Genomic DNA, 13,769 nt, shown 5'->3' on the forward strand with positions numbered 1-13,769 from the left:
AAGCTCAAAGAGGACAATGTCATACTAAATGGAAGTTGGAATGGTCTTAGAAAAGCTATTAAATGGTATCAGAGCCTAGGTTGAAAAAATGGACCTAGGGCTTAGGCTATGATCAGTGTGGGAGAATTTATCAAACATGACACGATAAGAAGGTGCCTCAAGAATTTCACGAATAAGAAGGTGCCAAGTTAAGGGTGCTAAAGTTTCGTTGAAGAGGAGACCCAAGCTCGTGGTCTTTGGTTTGAAGGGGAGATTGTTTGGTACAAAGTAAAGTTCTCATATCGGAAGTTTAGAAAAAGAGTTTCTTATATATAATCCAAGTCCAACTCCAACTCGTATGAGGCCTTGGGAAGGAGCCCAATAACAAATCCTTGCATGCTTGAGCATGTAAGCCCAAAAAGGACAATATCATACTAAATGGAAGTTGGAATGGGCTTAGAAAGCCCATTAAGTCATGGAGGAAGAAGAGGTGATGGAGCTGAGGTGAGGATGAAGAAAAGGGGAACGGGAAATAAAGTCGAAGAGAAATTTTGATATCAAATAGAGGATACCGTGGAAGACAATATGATAAGAGCAAGAACAAAGATAACTAAACATAAAACAGAGACTGTAGAGCTTGAAAATGGATCTCTCTGGTTCATAAGTGTTATTGTTGTTGCAGATGAAGATTTTGCTTTCTAAGATGTAAGAGAGAAATATAAGCAGAACGATGAACATTAAATTCCCATGTTTCTCTTGCTCTCTCTGTTTGGTTAAAAACAGTTCAACTGTGTGGCTAGAGATGCAGAGAAGCTAACTTTAGTCATCAGCAAAGATTATCCAAAAAACATCTTAACATAAAACATATGAATAGCCATGAGATTGTTTGCTGTTACTTAGACCCAAAAAAAGATGCAATAGATACTAACTAATTAGCCGTTCCAAAAGAAGATAAACCTGAAAGTCATAAAGGTTCCAACACAAAACCAAAAAGAAAAACATAGGCAAATGCATCTCTAAATAGATAAAGACTAAACATATTTAGCCATCAAAGATCTCGCTTCATGCACAACGTCAATCTTCTCCCACATCGTTTTGAGCTCATCAGCTTGCACGGACTTCACCTTTTCTTCTATCCTCTTCCTCTTCTTCATCGGTACCAACCTCCAATTCTTCTTCCATGTCTCTTCATCAACCCCCAAATCCAATTCCTTAAACGCACCACCAACAAACGACCTCTCGAACCAATCACTTTCTTCATCAACTTAAGCTTCTTCCTCTTTGGCTTCACAAGAGTAGCGACTCATTCTCAGTCTCCAACTCTTAATCTGAATTTTGATGGACAACAGCAGTTTCTGGAGTCTTCTTACCAAAATCGTCTTCCTCCTCCTCCTCAGATGAAGAACCTGAGTTTTCTTCTTCGTCGCTAGAAGACTCCGGCGGTGTAATTTTAACCTGTTTTCGTTGATTCTTCGAAGTTGATGCGACGACTTCCAACGGCTTCTTCGCCAGAGATGCGAATTCGATGGAGTAACCAAAGGCTGCGATTGCTTATTCTTCACCATCGGAATTATTGAAACAAGAGATAAATTTGAAAGCTTTTAGAATTTTAGGGTTTGTTATGAGAAGTTGGAGCTGTAGAATCTGTCGATTTAAATTAAAAATTGAGAAGTTGGTCGGTTTTAAGATTTTGCATCGAAAATATATATCGCAATTGGTTTTTTCCTTAATTACAATTATCATAAATCACATTATTTTTGACTAATTTTATGGGATTTATGGTGTATATCTAAAATTTAAAAACTAAATGCTAATAAATCTGATTTGGTAACTGAATTTCCGAATGGTATTTTTAGTATATTAAAAAAATTAAAACTAACTACTAACTAATCTAGTAATATCTTCTTTTAATTGTTTAATGAGATTAATGATTCAGTTAATCAATAATTAATAATCGAGTAATATCTTCTTTCCTTAATTACAATTATCATAAATCACATTAATTGTTTTGACTAATTTTACGGGGTTTATAGTGTACATCTAAAATTCAAAAACTAAATGCTAATAATTCCGATTTTGGTAAGTGAATTTCCGTTTGGTATTTCAGTCTATTAAAAATTTAAAACTAAATGCTAACTAATCGAGTAATATTTTCTTTAATTGGTTAATGAGATCAACCATATATATGGAAAATATACTCAAACAGGAAAATACAATATCATATATCAAGATTTTAAGAAATTATCTCAAGATTGCATTAATCTCACAACTAGAGATGTATTGGTGTGAGCAAATGTATAATACTACTAAATCATGACCCTCACATACGTGCGGGATTTCATATTTTAAGAAATATGTTGTAATAATTTTTTGTTAAAGATATGATTATTTTGTTGTTTTTGTGATATATATTGTATTTAATAACTTATAATGTACACAGATTAGTATAAAATGTTATTTATGTTTGCTTACGACACAATAGCAACCATAAGTCAATTTTTGGAGTTTGAAACTGAAGAGTAGAATAGAAAAAATATTAGATCAAAATATAATATAAATTAGATTGATATAAAATAAATATTATATAGTTATAGTATCTATAACCTAAACTCAGATTAGTTGGTTGAAATATTTGAAATAATAATATTTTTGTAGTATTTTAAAATTTGTAATAATTATTTTGATCTCGGTCCGACTGTTTGATTGTTACAAATTTTAAAATACTACTTTGCCTTTTGTATTTTGACCGTTTGACCGTTTGAATTCAAATCTATTTTCTGAATATTAGTCTAATTTTACTTTGCTTTTTGTATAATTTATGGTGTTGTTAGTATTGTTTGTAACGACAACTTTTTTACTCTGTCAATTGTTTAACTGTTGTGCTCTGTTTTGTGGTTTTGTTTCATTTTTAGCTTAATATATATGTACTTGTTCGTAGTTTATTATTACTGTTTAAATGCATAGAAGGTATGAATTTTTCTTTTCTAGATATATAAGGAAATCGCTAGTATGTCTCAAGGTCAAGATCCTCTAAATATTGATGAGTCATCTACTGTGGATGATAAAGTACCTATGTGGATCTATGTGGAAAAGATTGAGAAGTTGGGAGGAGAAGGATCATAGAGATTTGAATGCAAAATTTGCAATAATTTATACGTTGGATCTCATAGATAGTAGAGTTATGACTCATTTGTTACAAGAGGGAGTTAAGGGAATTAAAGGATGCTTGAAAGTCACTCGTCAACAAAAAACTCACCTAAGAAAGTTTGTTGATTGATGAATCGAAATATAGCCGTTACACCAAAACTAGGCGCAAAGAACGAATGTAAGAAGAGGAAAAAATGAGCAGCTCCCTAAGAAGTTTCATTGCTTTCGTCATCAAGAAAATCATGTAGTTCTTCTCTTGATTATGATATGAGCTATAAAGTTCCTAACACAAGCGAGTCTGATCCAAAGAAAAGACAAGGAAGGGGTCCTTTAGATAAAGCATTTCAGATAGAAGTTAGGGAGCAATGCATAAATCTATCCATCGGGGTCAAAATACTTTTCTTCTAACGCATAAATTTTATTAGAACCATAAAAACCTCAACAAAAATAGACATCTTAAAGATGCCCTCGATGCTCACTCATAATTTGAAATTGTTGTACCACCAATTCATTTATAATAGTGTTAAGTAAATATTTTAGAATTAAAAAAATTAGATACTCACTTAAAAGCACATCTATCAATACAGTTATGCAAGGTCGTCTTCCTGAAAGTCATTGCAGAGAAACATCTTTCGACGGTTGCTGTCGCAATAGGAAGAATCAAAGATAGCTTCATAGCCGTTATACCAAAGGATGTGAAAAATGTTTTCTTATCTCCACCATCACACAAGTAAGATCACCTAGACTCTTTTAATTTGTAATCTTTAATCTTTTTGCATAATATCAAAATAGATGTCAAGATGATGAGCAAGAGATTTATGCTCCATAATACCAAAGTTGTATGGATAAAACTCAGCCAATCTCATGAGCAAACACTTATCAAACTGACAAAACGAATCAATTGGACTCAAGGGTGATGTGCAAATAAGTTGTTCAGAATTTACCTCATCAAACTGGTCATTAAACTCTTAGAGTTGCATATCTAAGACTGTGTAGAAACAATCCATCTTATAGTGATGCGAGTTGGTTATGGCCGTCCTTTTCCTTGGTCTTTTTGGATCAACAAATTCTTCCTCCATTATGAGCATTCCAATGTCATTTTCCTCACAAAAAGAACTAACTTCAGCCATAAAATCATCCTGTCCATCATCTCTAAGCTTTTGCAATTGACTTTTAATGGATTCTACCAATGAAATTGCATTCAAGATATCTTGGTTTTTCCTTTTGTAAAGCCTTTGATAAGTTATTAGTAAGACCCAAAATAAACAGTATCAACTATAGATAGAAAACAAAGTTAAAAGTGTGATAATACTTGAGAATACCATACGCTTGTTGTCTTTTGGTGGAGTCTATGTGTTTATCTTGAATATACTCGAGAACTTTAACTACAGACGAAAACAGCTCAACAAGTCGCAGTTAAGTCTTATAATGTGAACCCCAACAAGTATTTCCAAGTCTTTGAAGATAAATTTATTGATTCGACCCAGTTTTAGTCTTTATTTCACCATTGCTAATCCCTTCTTCCACTTTTTGCCGATAGATTTCTCGGATCCTATATGTTCTTTTGCAAAAATCTCCAACCACATTCAATAAAAGAGAAATCATGTCAAAAAATTCTCCAACTTCTTTTTTCTAACTGTCATGACAACTAACTGAAGTTGATGAGCAAAGCAATGAACGTAATATGCAGAACTATTTCTTCAAAATTAGTGACATTAGACCATTGAATTCTCCCTTCATGTTACTAGCTCCATCGTACCCTTGTCCTCTCACCTTCTTCAAACTCAAACCATATTTAGCAAAGAAATAATCAATAGCATACTTTAGAGATAAAGAAGTTGTATCCTTAACGTGAATAATGCCAACAAACCTTTCTTTGACTTTGCTCATTATCTGATAGATCAGCAGATTCATCTACCAGCATGTTGATCCAACCCTTTATTCCAACCACAAAAACTAGTTGATAAAAAGCTATCACTTCCACCTTGATTTTGAGCTTGATCTCTGAACAAGTAAAAATACAAGCAAAAATTAATTTTCTTTCTCCACAATATATTCCACCTAGTCATACTTATAAAACTATTTTAGATTAAAACGTCGTAACACCCCTCCAATTGCTATTTGCTTAAAATTGTGTAAGAATTTTTTATTAATCAGATTAAATATTTATAATCTCTAAAGTCAAATAACACATTAATACACAACACACACATTTAAATTATAAAGCTATGTTGTATAATTTGTACCGTATTGATGAAACAGGGAGAAAATAGCCAATTATGGACAGCTACTCTCATCATGCGTAGTCACCAAGTCATGATTCATGAATCCTTTTTCTTATTAACCAAAATCACTATATGATTCCTTACTGGTACGAGACTACTAAGAGTCTACTACTACTAGTACTAATTTACTAAACGATTAACATCGGCAAGAATTAGTAACAAAACTAAAATCAAACACAAGTTCTTTAAATATTAGATTGAATTAGTTAATGAAATATAATATACAAAATAATATAAAAGTATCTTAAATTCCAATGTTAAGTCTTTGTTGAGTCTAATATCTCACAAGTCACGAACTCACGATTGAAGATTGAAAGAAAAAAAAAACAAGGAAGAAGAAGCTGAAACTTTTTTAAATAACAAAAAAATGTTAAAATAATAGGATAGTTTATCTTAATGGGCTTAATTATGGTATATTTACTTTTAAAACAAATTTTATTGGGCTTAATTCTATATATAAGTACAATGTTATTGATGGGCTTAAATATTATAAGTCTTTTAACGTAAACTTTTTTAGATGGGCTTAAATATTATAAGTCTTTTAACGTAATCTTTTTATAAGAGTCAATACTCTTATTGGATTAAAATCAATATATTTAATAAGACTTCAGCTATTTTTTTAAATTTCCACCAGCGTCAATTGACCTCTATGACTGTATACCCCTCCACTCTAGAGCAATGTGATGGCGAGATAGCTAGAATGTTCTACACAGTTGGTTTGTCTTATAACGTTGCGAGAATCCTTACTATCGTAACTCATTTGTACGTGCATCACAAATTCTAGGATATGTTCCTGGTTATAATTCTCTGAGCACTACCCTTCTTCAAAAAGAAAGAAAAAACATTGACATGCATTTGCATCCTTTGAAGAACACAAGGAAGCAAAAAGGAGTTAGTATATGTACTGATGGTTGGTCGGATCCACAAGGAAGACCAATATTTAACTTGATTGCTGCAAATGAGAGTGGTCATATGATATGTTAAGGTCGATCAATAGTCAAGGTGAAACAAAAAACAATGAAATGATTGCAGATTTGATCATAGGATGCATAAAGGAGGTTGAACATGAGAATGTGGTTCAGGTAGTCACCAATAATGCTTCAAATTATGTAAAATCCGGTGCACTTATTTCAGCCAAGTTTTCTACTATCTTTTGGACACCATGTGTGGTTCATACTTTGAACCTTGCGTTGAAGAACACATGTGCACCATCATTGAGCACAAGAAACAATGAAGTTGTATATAAAGCTTGTTATTGGATAAAGTTTATAAGTGAAAATGTGACGTGGATCAAGAATAGCATTATGAACTATGGAGTGAGGCTTGTAATGTTTACTGAACATTGTGATCTTAAGCTCCTTACAATATCTTCTAGAAGGTTTGTAATATCTTTTGTTTAGTTTAAATCTTCCGTACATTGTTAAATATAAAGTCTACTGAATTTTACTTCCACAGGTTTGCCTCTACAGTTGTGATGTTGAAACAATTCAAAAAAAAAAGCTGGACTACAACAAATGATAATAAGTCTTAAATGGGATGATTATAAAGAAGATGGTGTGGATAGAGAATCTGCAGTTTAGAAGAAGATATTAGATGAGCTGTTTTGGGATGAGCTTGAATATGCTTTATCTTTCACTTTTCCATCTATAGTGTGATTAGAGCTGTAGATATTGATAACCTTCTCTTCATCTAGTGTATGAATGGTGGGAAATTATGATTCAAGATGTAAAGAAGTATATCTTTAAAAAGGAGAGAAACAACTCGTCATCTTGTTATATATTGATCTACTTAAAATACACCATTAACACAAAACCAAAAACACTTCCTTTTGTTCTATCATTCTCCTTTTAACTCCAACCACAAAACTAGGCTATGAATTCATATCCATATAGTAATGCATCAAGCTTTGTGGAACTCTTAACTAGTCAACAAGATAGCTACACTGAAGAAACCAATATGTATGATGATGTTCCTATCATGACACTAGCACACAACATCTACGACAACGACTATGGGGTTAAGTTCACCTTTGCGCATGCTTGGAGAGAGCTTCGCCATGATTAGAAATTGTGTTCAGCTCCCTCTACTATAGTAAGGGGAATGTCAAAAAGAAGGAAGTGTGACGAGGCTGCAGAATGTTCAAACCCCCAACCACTTTCTCATGGAATTGACGAAGCAATGCATCGTCCTATTGGTGTTTACCTGCAAAGACGAAAAAAGACTATAAGCAAGCCAACAACTACTGAAGACGAAGAGAAGGCTTCCCAGTCTATGTGGGAGATAAAGAAGAAGGATAACGAAATGAAAGAGGGGTTATCTAAGAACAAGATGCTGGACAGTCTCCTCTTGAAAACAGAGCCACTTTTTGATACGAATGTGCTCTCTATGACAAACAAATAACTCACATGTTTTTAAACACAAAATTTAATTTGTGTTTCTGTTGCATTTCAATTTATGTCTTTCTGTTTCAAGTTATGTCTTTTATTTGTATGAACTTGTGTGTATGAATGAATTAGTGTTTGTATGAATTTTTGTTTGTTTAATTTTGGCAAGACAAAATCTGTTAATTGGTTTGGTCTATTGAATGCTTTTCTTGTTTGTTTTTCAGGTTTGGTTTCTCTGTTATCTTTCAAAGGAAAAATACAAAGCAAGTATCATAAAACTTGTGTTTGTTTAATTTTGGAGAGCATCGGAACCAAAGCCAAAGTGAAAGTGGCAATCTTGTTTCACTTTCGTCTCCGAATTGTTCTATTTCTTTCTATGAATGCTTGTTGTGTGTATGGTTTTTTGTAGTGAAAAACATCTAAATACAAAAAAAAATTAAATTTTTCCCCTTAAGAACCATACGAGCGCTTTTTTCTTTAGATACTCTTCGGGTACAAATGGTTGACTAAAATTAAGAAGTTGAATGAGCATTCATCCAAATTGTTTAGCATTTGAAATGAATAAGTTTGAAAATGAAGTAATTATAAAGAATTATTTTTTTAGCTTGTTCATCTCCTATTTCACAGAGGAATGAGATGTATATTATTCAAAAACATTCAACTAGAAGTTTTCAATTTTTTCATCCATATGCAACCATTTGCATCCTTTATTTGTTCTTAACTTAGAAACAGGAAATATTTAATAGAAATTATTGTTAAGGTCCAAGGTTAATGGTTCTTAACTATTGGGGATGCTCTAAGGAAGACCAATATTTATTATTTGCATAAAACAATTGATTAAGCCAATTACTCTTGGTAATCTGGTTCTATTTCTTCCTACGGTTTGGTCATTTGGTTTAGAGCCAATTATCTCATCATAAGAATTCTTATATAATATTCTTTGAAAATTAAAAAATATGACTTTTCTGCTTTCATAAATTTTAGAAATACCCAATAGATTAATATTGTAATATAGTAATTTTAAAACTGAAATGTGTCTAAAATTTAAAATAGGATCAATTGGAAGAAGTTGTTACTAAAATTCAAATTATGATATTACTAATAACATATTTTGTAAAAACAAAATACAATATTGATACATTTGTATTTAACTTAAATTTTATTCATCTTAAATATCAATAAATATAAATAATTGAAACAACCGGACCCGTTTTTTTTATTTTAAAAAACATAATTAAGTATTCTCATAAATACTTAATTAAATCAACCAATAAAGCAACAATTAAACCGCAAGTCAAAAATACTATTTTATGAATAAATAAATAATTCAACCAACAAAACCAAGAATAACTAACAATCCTAACACAATCCTAACCGGTTCCAATAACCAAAACACTAAAATAAACAAATGAGTTCGTAGATCATCCTCTCTTCCTTGCTATGATTCCACGATCACACTTTATCTTTACCTGCACCAAAAAGAAAGAGATGCGTAAGTATTATCATAAATACTTAGTGAGGCGATCCTCCCATCTACGAGCTATACACACAAGCAAATAAAAGGGGTATAACCACAAACATAAACAAACCAGTCACTGAACACTTCACCCAAAAACACATTCACCACATCTACATATCATCACACAAAACAAATCATACAACCCAATCGCTCAGATAAGCTCATGGTCACGCACTCACCTTAACAAATTGATTCTAACAACAATTAAACCCAGGAGAGACTCTCCTTGCGTCTGAAACAGTCCAGAAACGTCCTACAACAAGTCACAACCAAAAGCAACCTTGAAGCAAACTGGACATGAAAAACAGAAACAAACAGTCTCAAAGACGAAACCCTAAAATACAAACCAACCGTTAACTATTAAATCCCTCCGGTGAAACGTTAGTCTTAGACATCACAAAGCTTCCCACAAAAACTCGTGCCGATCGGAAACCAGATGAGACTACGATCTCAGTTAAAATCCTCGCTGGTCCTAATTCGCGTATGAGAAAACGTGTCTCACAAAACTTTGACCACGATTTGATATGTCGAAACCGTTTCCTCCCAAACCCTAACGATTCTGGTTCTTTTCCTTCTCTCTCTTTTTCTCCTTTATAAAATGAAAAGTGGCTAACTAAAGCCCTAATTTTGAGTTTTCTTCTTTTATAGGCACACTCTAGGGTTTCCAATTAACCCAACCGATTAAACCGGACGATTTAAATACAAATCCTAACCGATTTTCCGGTTCACGGGCTTTACAATAATTATTTATCGAATGAACTTTTAAATATACTTGAAATGTTTTAGGTCAACGCCATAAGAGGAGAGAAAATTTTCTAATACCCAAAAAGTTAAATAACTATTACAGATTTAAGTAGTCTTAGTTAATACTTATGATCGGTCTTGAAAGTAGGAAGCATGTGTGATTTCTTCTATATGCTTGGTAATCTATAAATATTCAATAAATATATAAATACAACAACATTGTTAACTTTTTTTAATATATTTATTGTTTTATTAATCTTCAATTAATAAATATATTCAGTAAAAAAATAAGACACATATAAAAAAAATTGATGTGAATGCTAAAATGATAGAGCAATGAAAAATGGTATGCCACTTCTGCATCTTTGGAGTCGAGAGGACTGAAGTGAAACGCACAAATATAAACCACTAAAACAAGGTCATATAACATGTATCCATCCTTTCACATACAACGAGGAAGGTGATGGTGATAATAGTATGGAAGAAGACATTGATATATCCATATGACTAATTGGTGTGCATCTATTGAAGATTAGGATCTGGTTATGGAGCTTTTGCCTCCGAAGGTCTGAATTTTATTATTTCAGAAGCAAATAAAGTGTTAGCTTTCAAATTTGAGTCTAACAAGCTCACATCGAATATGGCGTCTTTTCTTCCGGTGACCACAGAGATAGAATCGATACAAGATGTTATGGATCTTCAAGATCTTAAGGTCATGATCGTTAAAGCTTACAATACTTCTTTAATTGAATTATGAAGTCCATTCAAATTAGTGTGCATGTATAGCTTTTGAAGAATGATATCTCTGTATTTTACATGTTTTTAGCATACATTTCCTTTGCATTTAGATTAGTTTTGTTCTTGTGCATTCATAGTCATGTTGCGTTGTTTTTTGTTATTTTGATAATCATGTATTAGCATAGCTTTGAGCATATTTTGGAACAAGAGCTTTGAGCATATTTTGGAACCAAAGGATGATGGAGGAGAACTAGCTCGATGAAAAGACCAAAGCAAGACGGATAGAGTGGAGCTCGACTAAGGAACTCGACATCAAGTCGAGCAAGGAAGAAAGAAGATCAACCGCGAAGAGTTACTCCAGCTCGACCGAAAAACTTGATAACACGTCCAGCCCATGTTAAGCCGACTTAATATTTTGTCGTTTTGTGTTTTAGGGACACCTTAGATCATTGACCAAAAAAGACTTTTATCCTGTGGACAATAACTTATCTACAATTTCTAATCCAAATTCATGTGGATCTATTGAGTATTTGCATTTGTTTCCTTCAGTAATCTTGTTTATCTCTGTCTAAGCTACAACATACTTGAGTTTTAACGACTTTTTGGTTTTTCCATGTTTTATGGGTTTGTGTTCTTGAGTATGTCTGAGTAGTTTTAGAGTTCTTGAGGATTGGATTGAGATTTTTAGTGGAATTTTTAGTTTCTTTAGGTGGTTAAATAGTTATTTGCATGGTTTCCCTTTTTGATTAATAGTCCTTCAAGTTATTTCTTTTCTGATCAATTGGAAGTTGAGCCTAGACATTTCCATGCCCACAAAGTGTTTCATGAAATCTTTGAACCAACTAATTTCAAAGATTTACATTCCTAGCCCAAAAGATTGGATGTTGAGGATGTTTATTGGCTTTAATAGGTTGGATCTTAATGCTTGTTTAGTAAAATTTTGTCAATGAGAGTTGAATCTGAAATTTTGTCAATGAGAGTTGATTTCTATCATGAGAGTGGATTAATCTGTTAATGAACATGTCGTCTAGGGATAGTTTGATTGATTTTTTTAGCCGTCCAAATATATTAAGGATTCTACCATAATCAATAACCCCATCCTTAGGACTTTTATATGAATTTCAATTGTTATCTTCATACTCGATTTCTAGCTCGACTTATTTGCTTCACTTTATTGCTTTTGCATCGCTTTTTACCATTGCTAAGTTGTTTAGTTTCCTTGTTCAAGCTTATGCATGATAGCTCTTGGTATGTAGTTTCCTTGTTTCTTTGCATGATCACTTTAGGTTGTTAGCTACTAAAAAATCTATCTGATCACATCTTGTCTCTTAACATCTCACCTAATTGGATTGACACCTCAAGTGATATAAAGACTATGATAGCTATCTAGGGGAATTGAACTGAGTAAAATCATAGTATCAATTTGGCGTTGTTGCCGTTTGGGTGTTTGTTTTTTACATTCAAGATTTTGGCATCATTGAGATCAAGTTCTATTTACATTATCTTGGATACTAATTTCTATTTTTATCTACTTGTCTTTGTTGTGCAGGTACAAGCTCGACCAAAGAGCTCGACTTCTGATCGAGTAAGCTCATCGTTCTTGCATGCACATTTGATCCAAAGGATCAGACAATCTCATTTGCTACAACAACAACATTAACCAGTTACCTAGCGAATTGAAAGATCAAAGAGCCAATACCATTACAGATCACCAGGATCAAGTAGAGATGGCATATGCTCATAATGAAAATGAGTTGCAAAGGAATATTGGTGATGGTGATACACCAAAGAATCATCACCAACGCACTGGAATTGTTCCACCTCATGTCCAAAATAACAATTTTGAGATCAAAAGTGGATTGATCTCAATGATTCAAGGAAACAAATTTCATGGTTTGCCAATAGAGGATCCACTCAATCATTTGGATAGTTTTGACAGGCTCTACAGCTTAACCAAGATAAATGGAGTAAGTGAGGATAACTTCAAGCTGGACTGTTTCCTTTCTCTCTAGGGGACAAAGCCCACCTTTGAGAGAAGACTCTTCCACCTCATTTCATTGGTTCTTGGGATGACAACAAGAAAGCCTTCCTAGCCAAGTTCTTCTCAAATTCAAGAACAGCGAGACTGATAAATGAAATAGCAGGCGTCCACCAGAAGAACTTTGAATCCTGTCGTGAGGCATGACAGAGATTTAAATGCATCACTACTCAGTGTCCATACCATGGATTCAAGAAGGCATCATTACTCAGCACCCTTTACAGAGGAGCTCTTCCAAAGATCAAAATCTTGTTTGACACAACCTTTAATGGGAATTTCCTGAATAAGGAAGTTGAAGAGGTTGGGAATTAGTAGAGAATCTGGCTCAATCAGATGGGAACTATAATGAGGATTTTGAGAAGACTGTAAGAAGCTCGAGAGGTTCTGATGAGAAGCCTTGGAAGGAGATCAATGCTTTGAATGATAAGTTGGAGAAGTTGTATCTAATTCGACAAAAGCAAGTTCATTACATCACCAAGGAAGAGCATTATCAAATGTAGAAGGGGTGAATAGTCACATTGAGGATGTCAGCTATAATATAGAATCAGGGCGGTTACAATAAGGGTTACAATAAGGATTACAACAACTATATTATTGTTATGTATGAAATAATACGAAATGAGCACATGTATTTTAATATTATACATATATCATCTCAGGAAAGAGGCATGCGCTCCTATAAACATAAATATTTCAAGCCTTACATTTATCTATTATTTTTATATTTGGTCAATTTCTTACTCTATTATATATTTATACTAGTCAGAAATAAATGAATATCCAAAAACTACAATCTCAACCCAAAAGTACCTTTGTTGATCTAATCATTGATTTTAGTTGGATGATCTACGAAAGAGAATATTATTTCATTATGATAAGAAAAGAAAAATAGGATTGTTTTATGAAAAATGAAAGGAGAGAAGTTAAAATCCCTA

General features: G+C 32.9%; 3 protein-coding genes and 2 pseudogenes across 6 annotated transcripts; 3 read left to right on the top strand and 2 right to left on the bottom strand.

Annotated features, from left to right (window-relative positions):
* Nucleotides 1-1,010: 1,010 nt before the first annotated feature.
* AT4G08263 (DNA-binding storekeeper protein transcriptional regulator-like protein) lies at nt 1,011-1,544 on the bottom strand (the record flags this gene model as incomplete). Of its 2 annotated transcripts, NM_001160740.1 has the most annotated exons (2): nt 1,011-1,230; nt 1,435-1,544. In NM_001160740.1, 2 exons carry the CDS (start codon nt 1,542-1,544, stop codon nt 1,011-1,013), a joined length of 330 nt encoding a protein of 109 aa, NP_001154212.1. The 2 variants fall into 2 exon arrangements, with proteins under 2 accessions (NP_001154212.1, NP_001154213.1); NM_001160741.1 differs by lacking the exon at nt 1,011-1,230 and having other exon boundaries at nt 1,245-1,544.
* A 2,041-nt stretch (nt 1,545-3,585) lies between these two features.
* Nucleotides 3,586-5,022, bottom strand: AT4G08264 (annotated as a pseudogene; the record flags this gene model as incomplete). Its single annotated transcript has 1 exon — nt 3,586-5,022.
* Nucleotides 5,023-6,260: 1,238 nt separating this feature from the next.
* AT4G08267 (hAT transposon superfamily protein) lies at nt 6,261-7,104 on the top strand (the record flags this gene model as incomplete). Its single annotated transcript, NM_001160742.1, has 3 exons — nt 6,261-6,302; nt 6,494-6,789; nt 7,062-7,104. 3 exons carry the CDS (start codon nt 6,261-6,263, stop codon nt 7,102-7,104), a joined length of 381 nt encoding a protein of 126 aa, NP_001154214.1.
* Nucleotides 7,105-7,511: 407 nt separating this feature from the next.
* Nucleotides 7,512-7,811, top strand: AT4G08270 (glutathione S-transferase T3-like protein; the record flags this gene model as incomplete). The annotated part of the gene is made up of 1 exon (NM_116896.1): nt 7,512-7,811. One exon carries the CDS (start codon nt 7,512-7,514, stop codon nt 7,809-7,811), a length of 300 nt encoding a protein of 99 aa, NP_192567.1.
* Nucleotides 7,812-12,400: 4,589 nt separating this feature from the next.
* On the top strand, nt 12,401-13,408 carry AT4G08275 (annotated as a pseudogene; the record flags this gene model as incomplete). The annotated part of the gene is made up of 1 exon: nt 12,401-13,408.
* Between the last annotated feature and the right edge of the window lie 361 nt (nt 13,409-13,769).

Source organism: Arabidopsis thaliana, chromosome 4 (genome assembly GCF_000001735.4).
Source record: "Arabidopsis thaliana chromosome 4, partial sequence".
Classification (NCBI taxonomy): Eukaryota; Viridiplantae; Streptophyta; class Magnoliopsida; order Brassicales; family Brassicaceae; genus Arabidopsis; species Arabidopsis thaliana.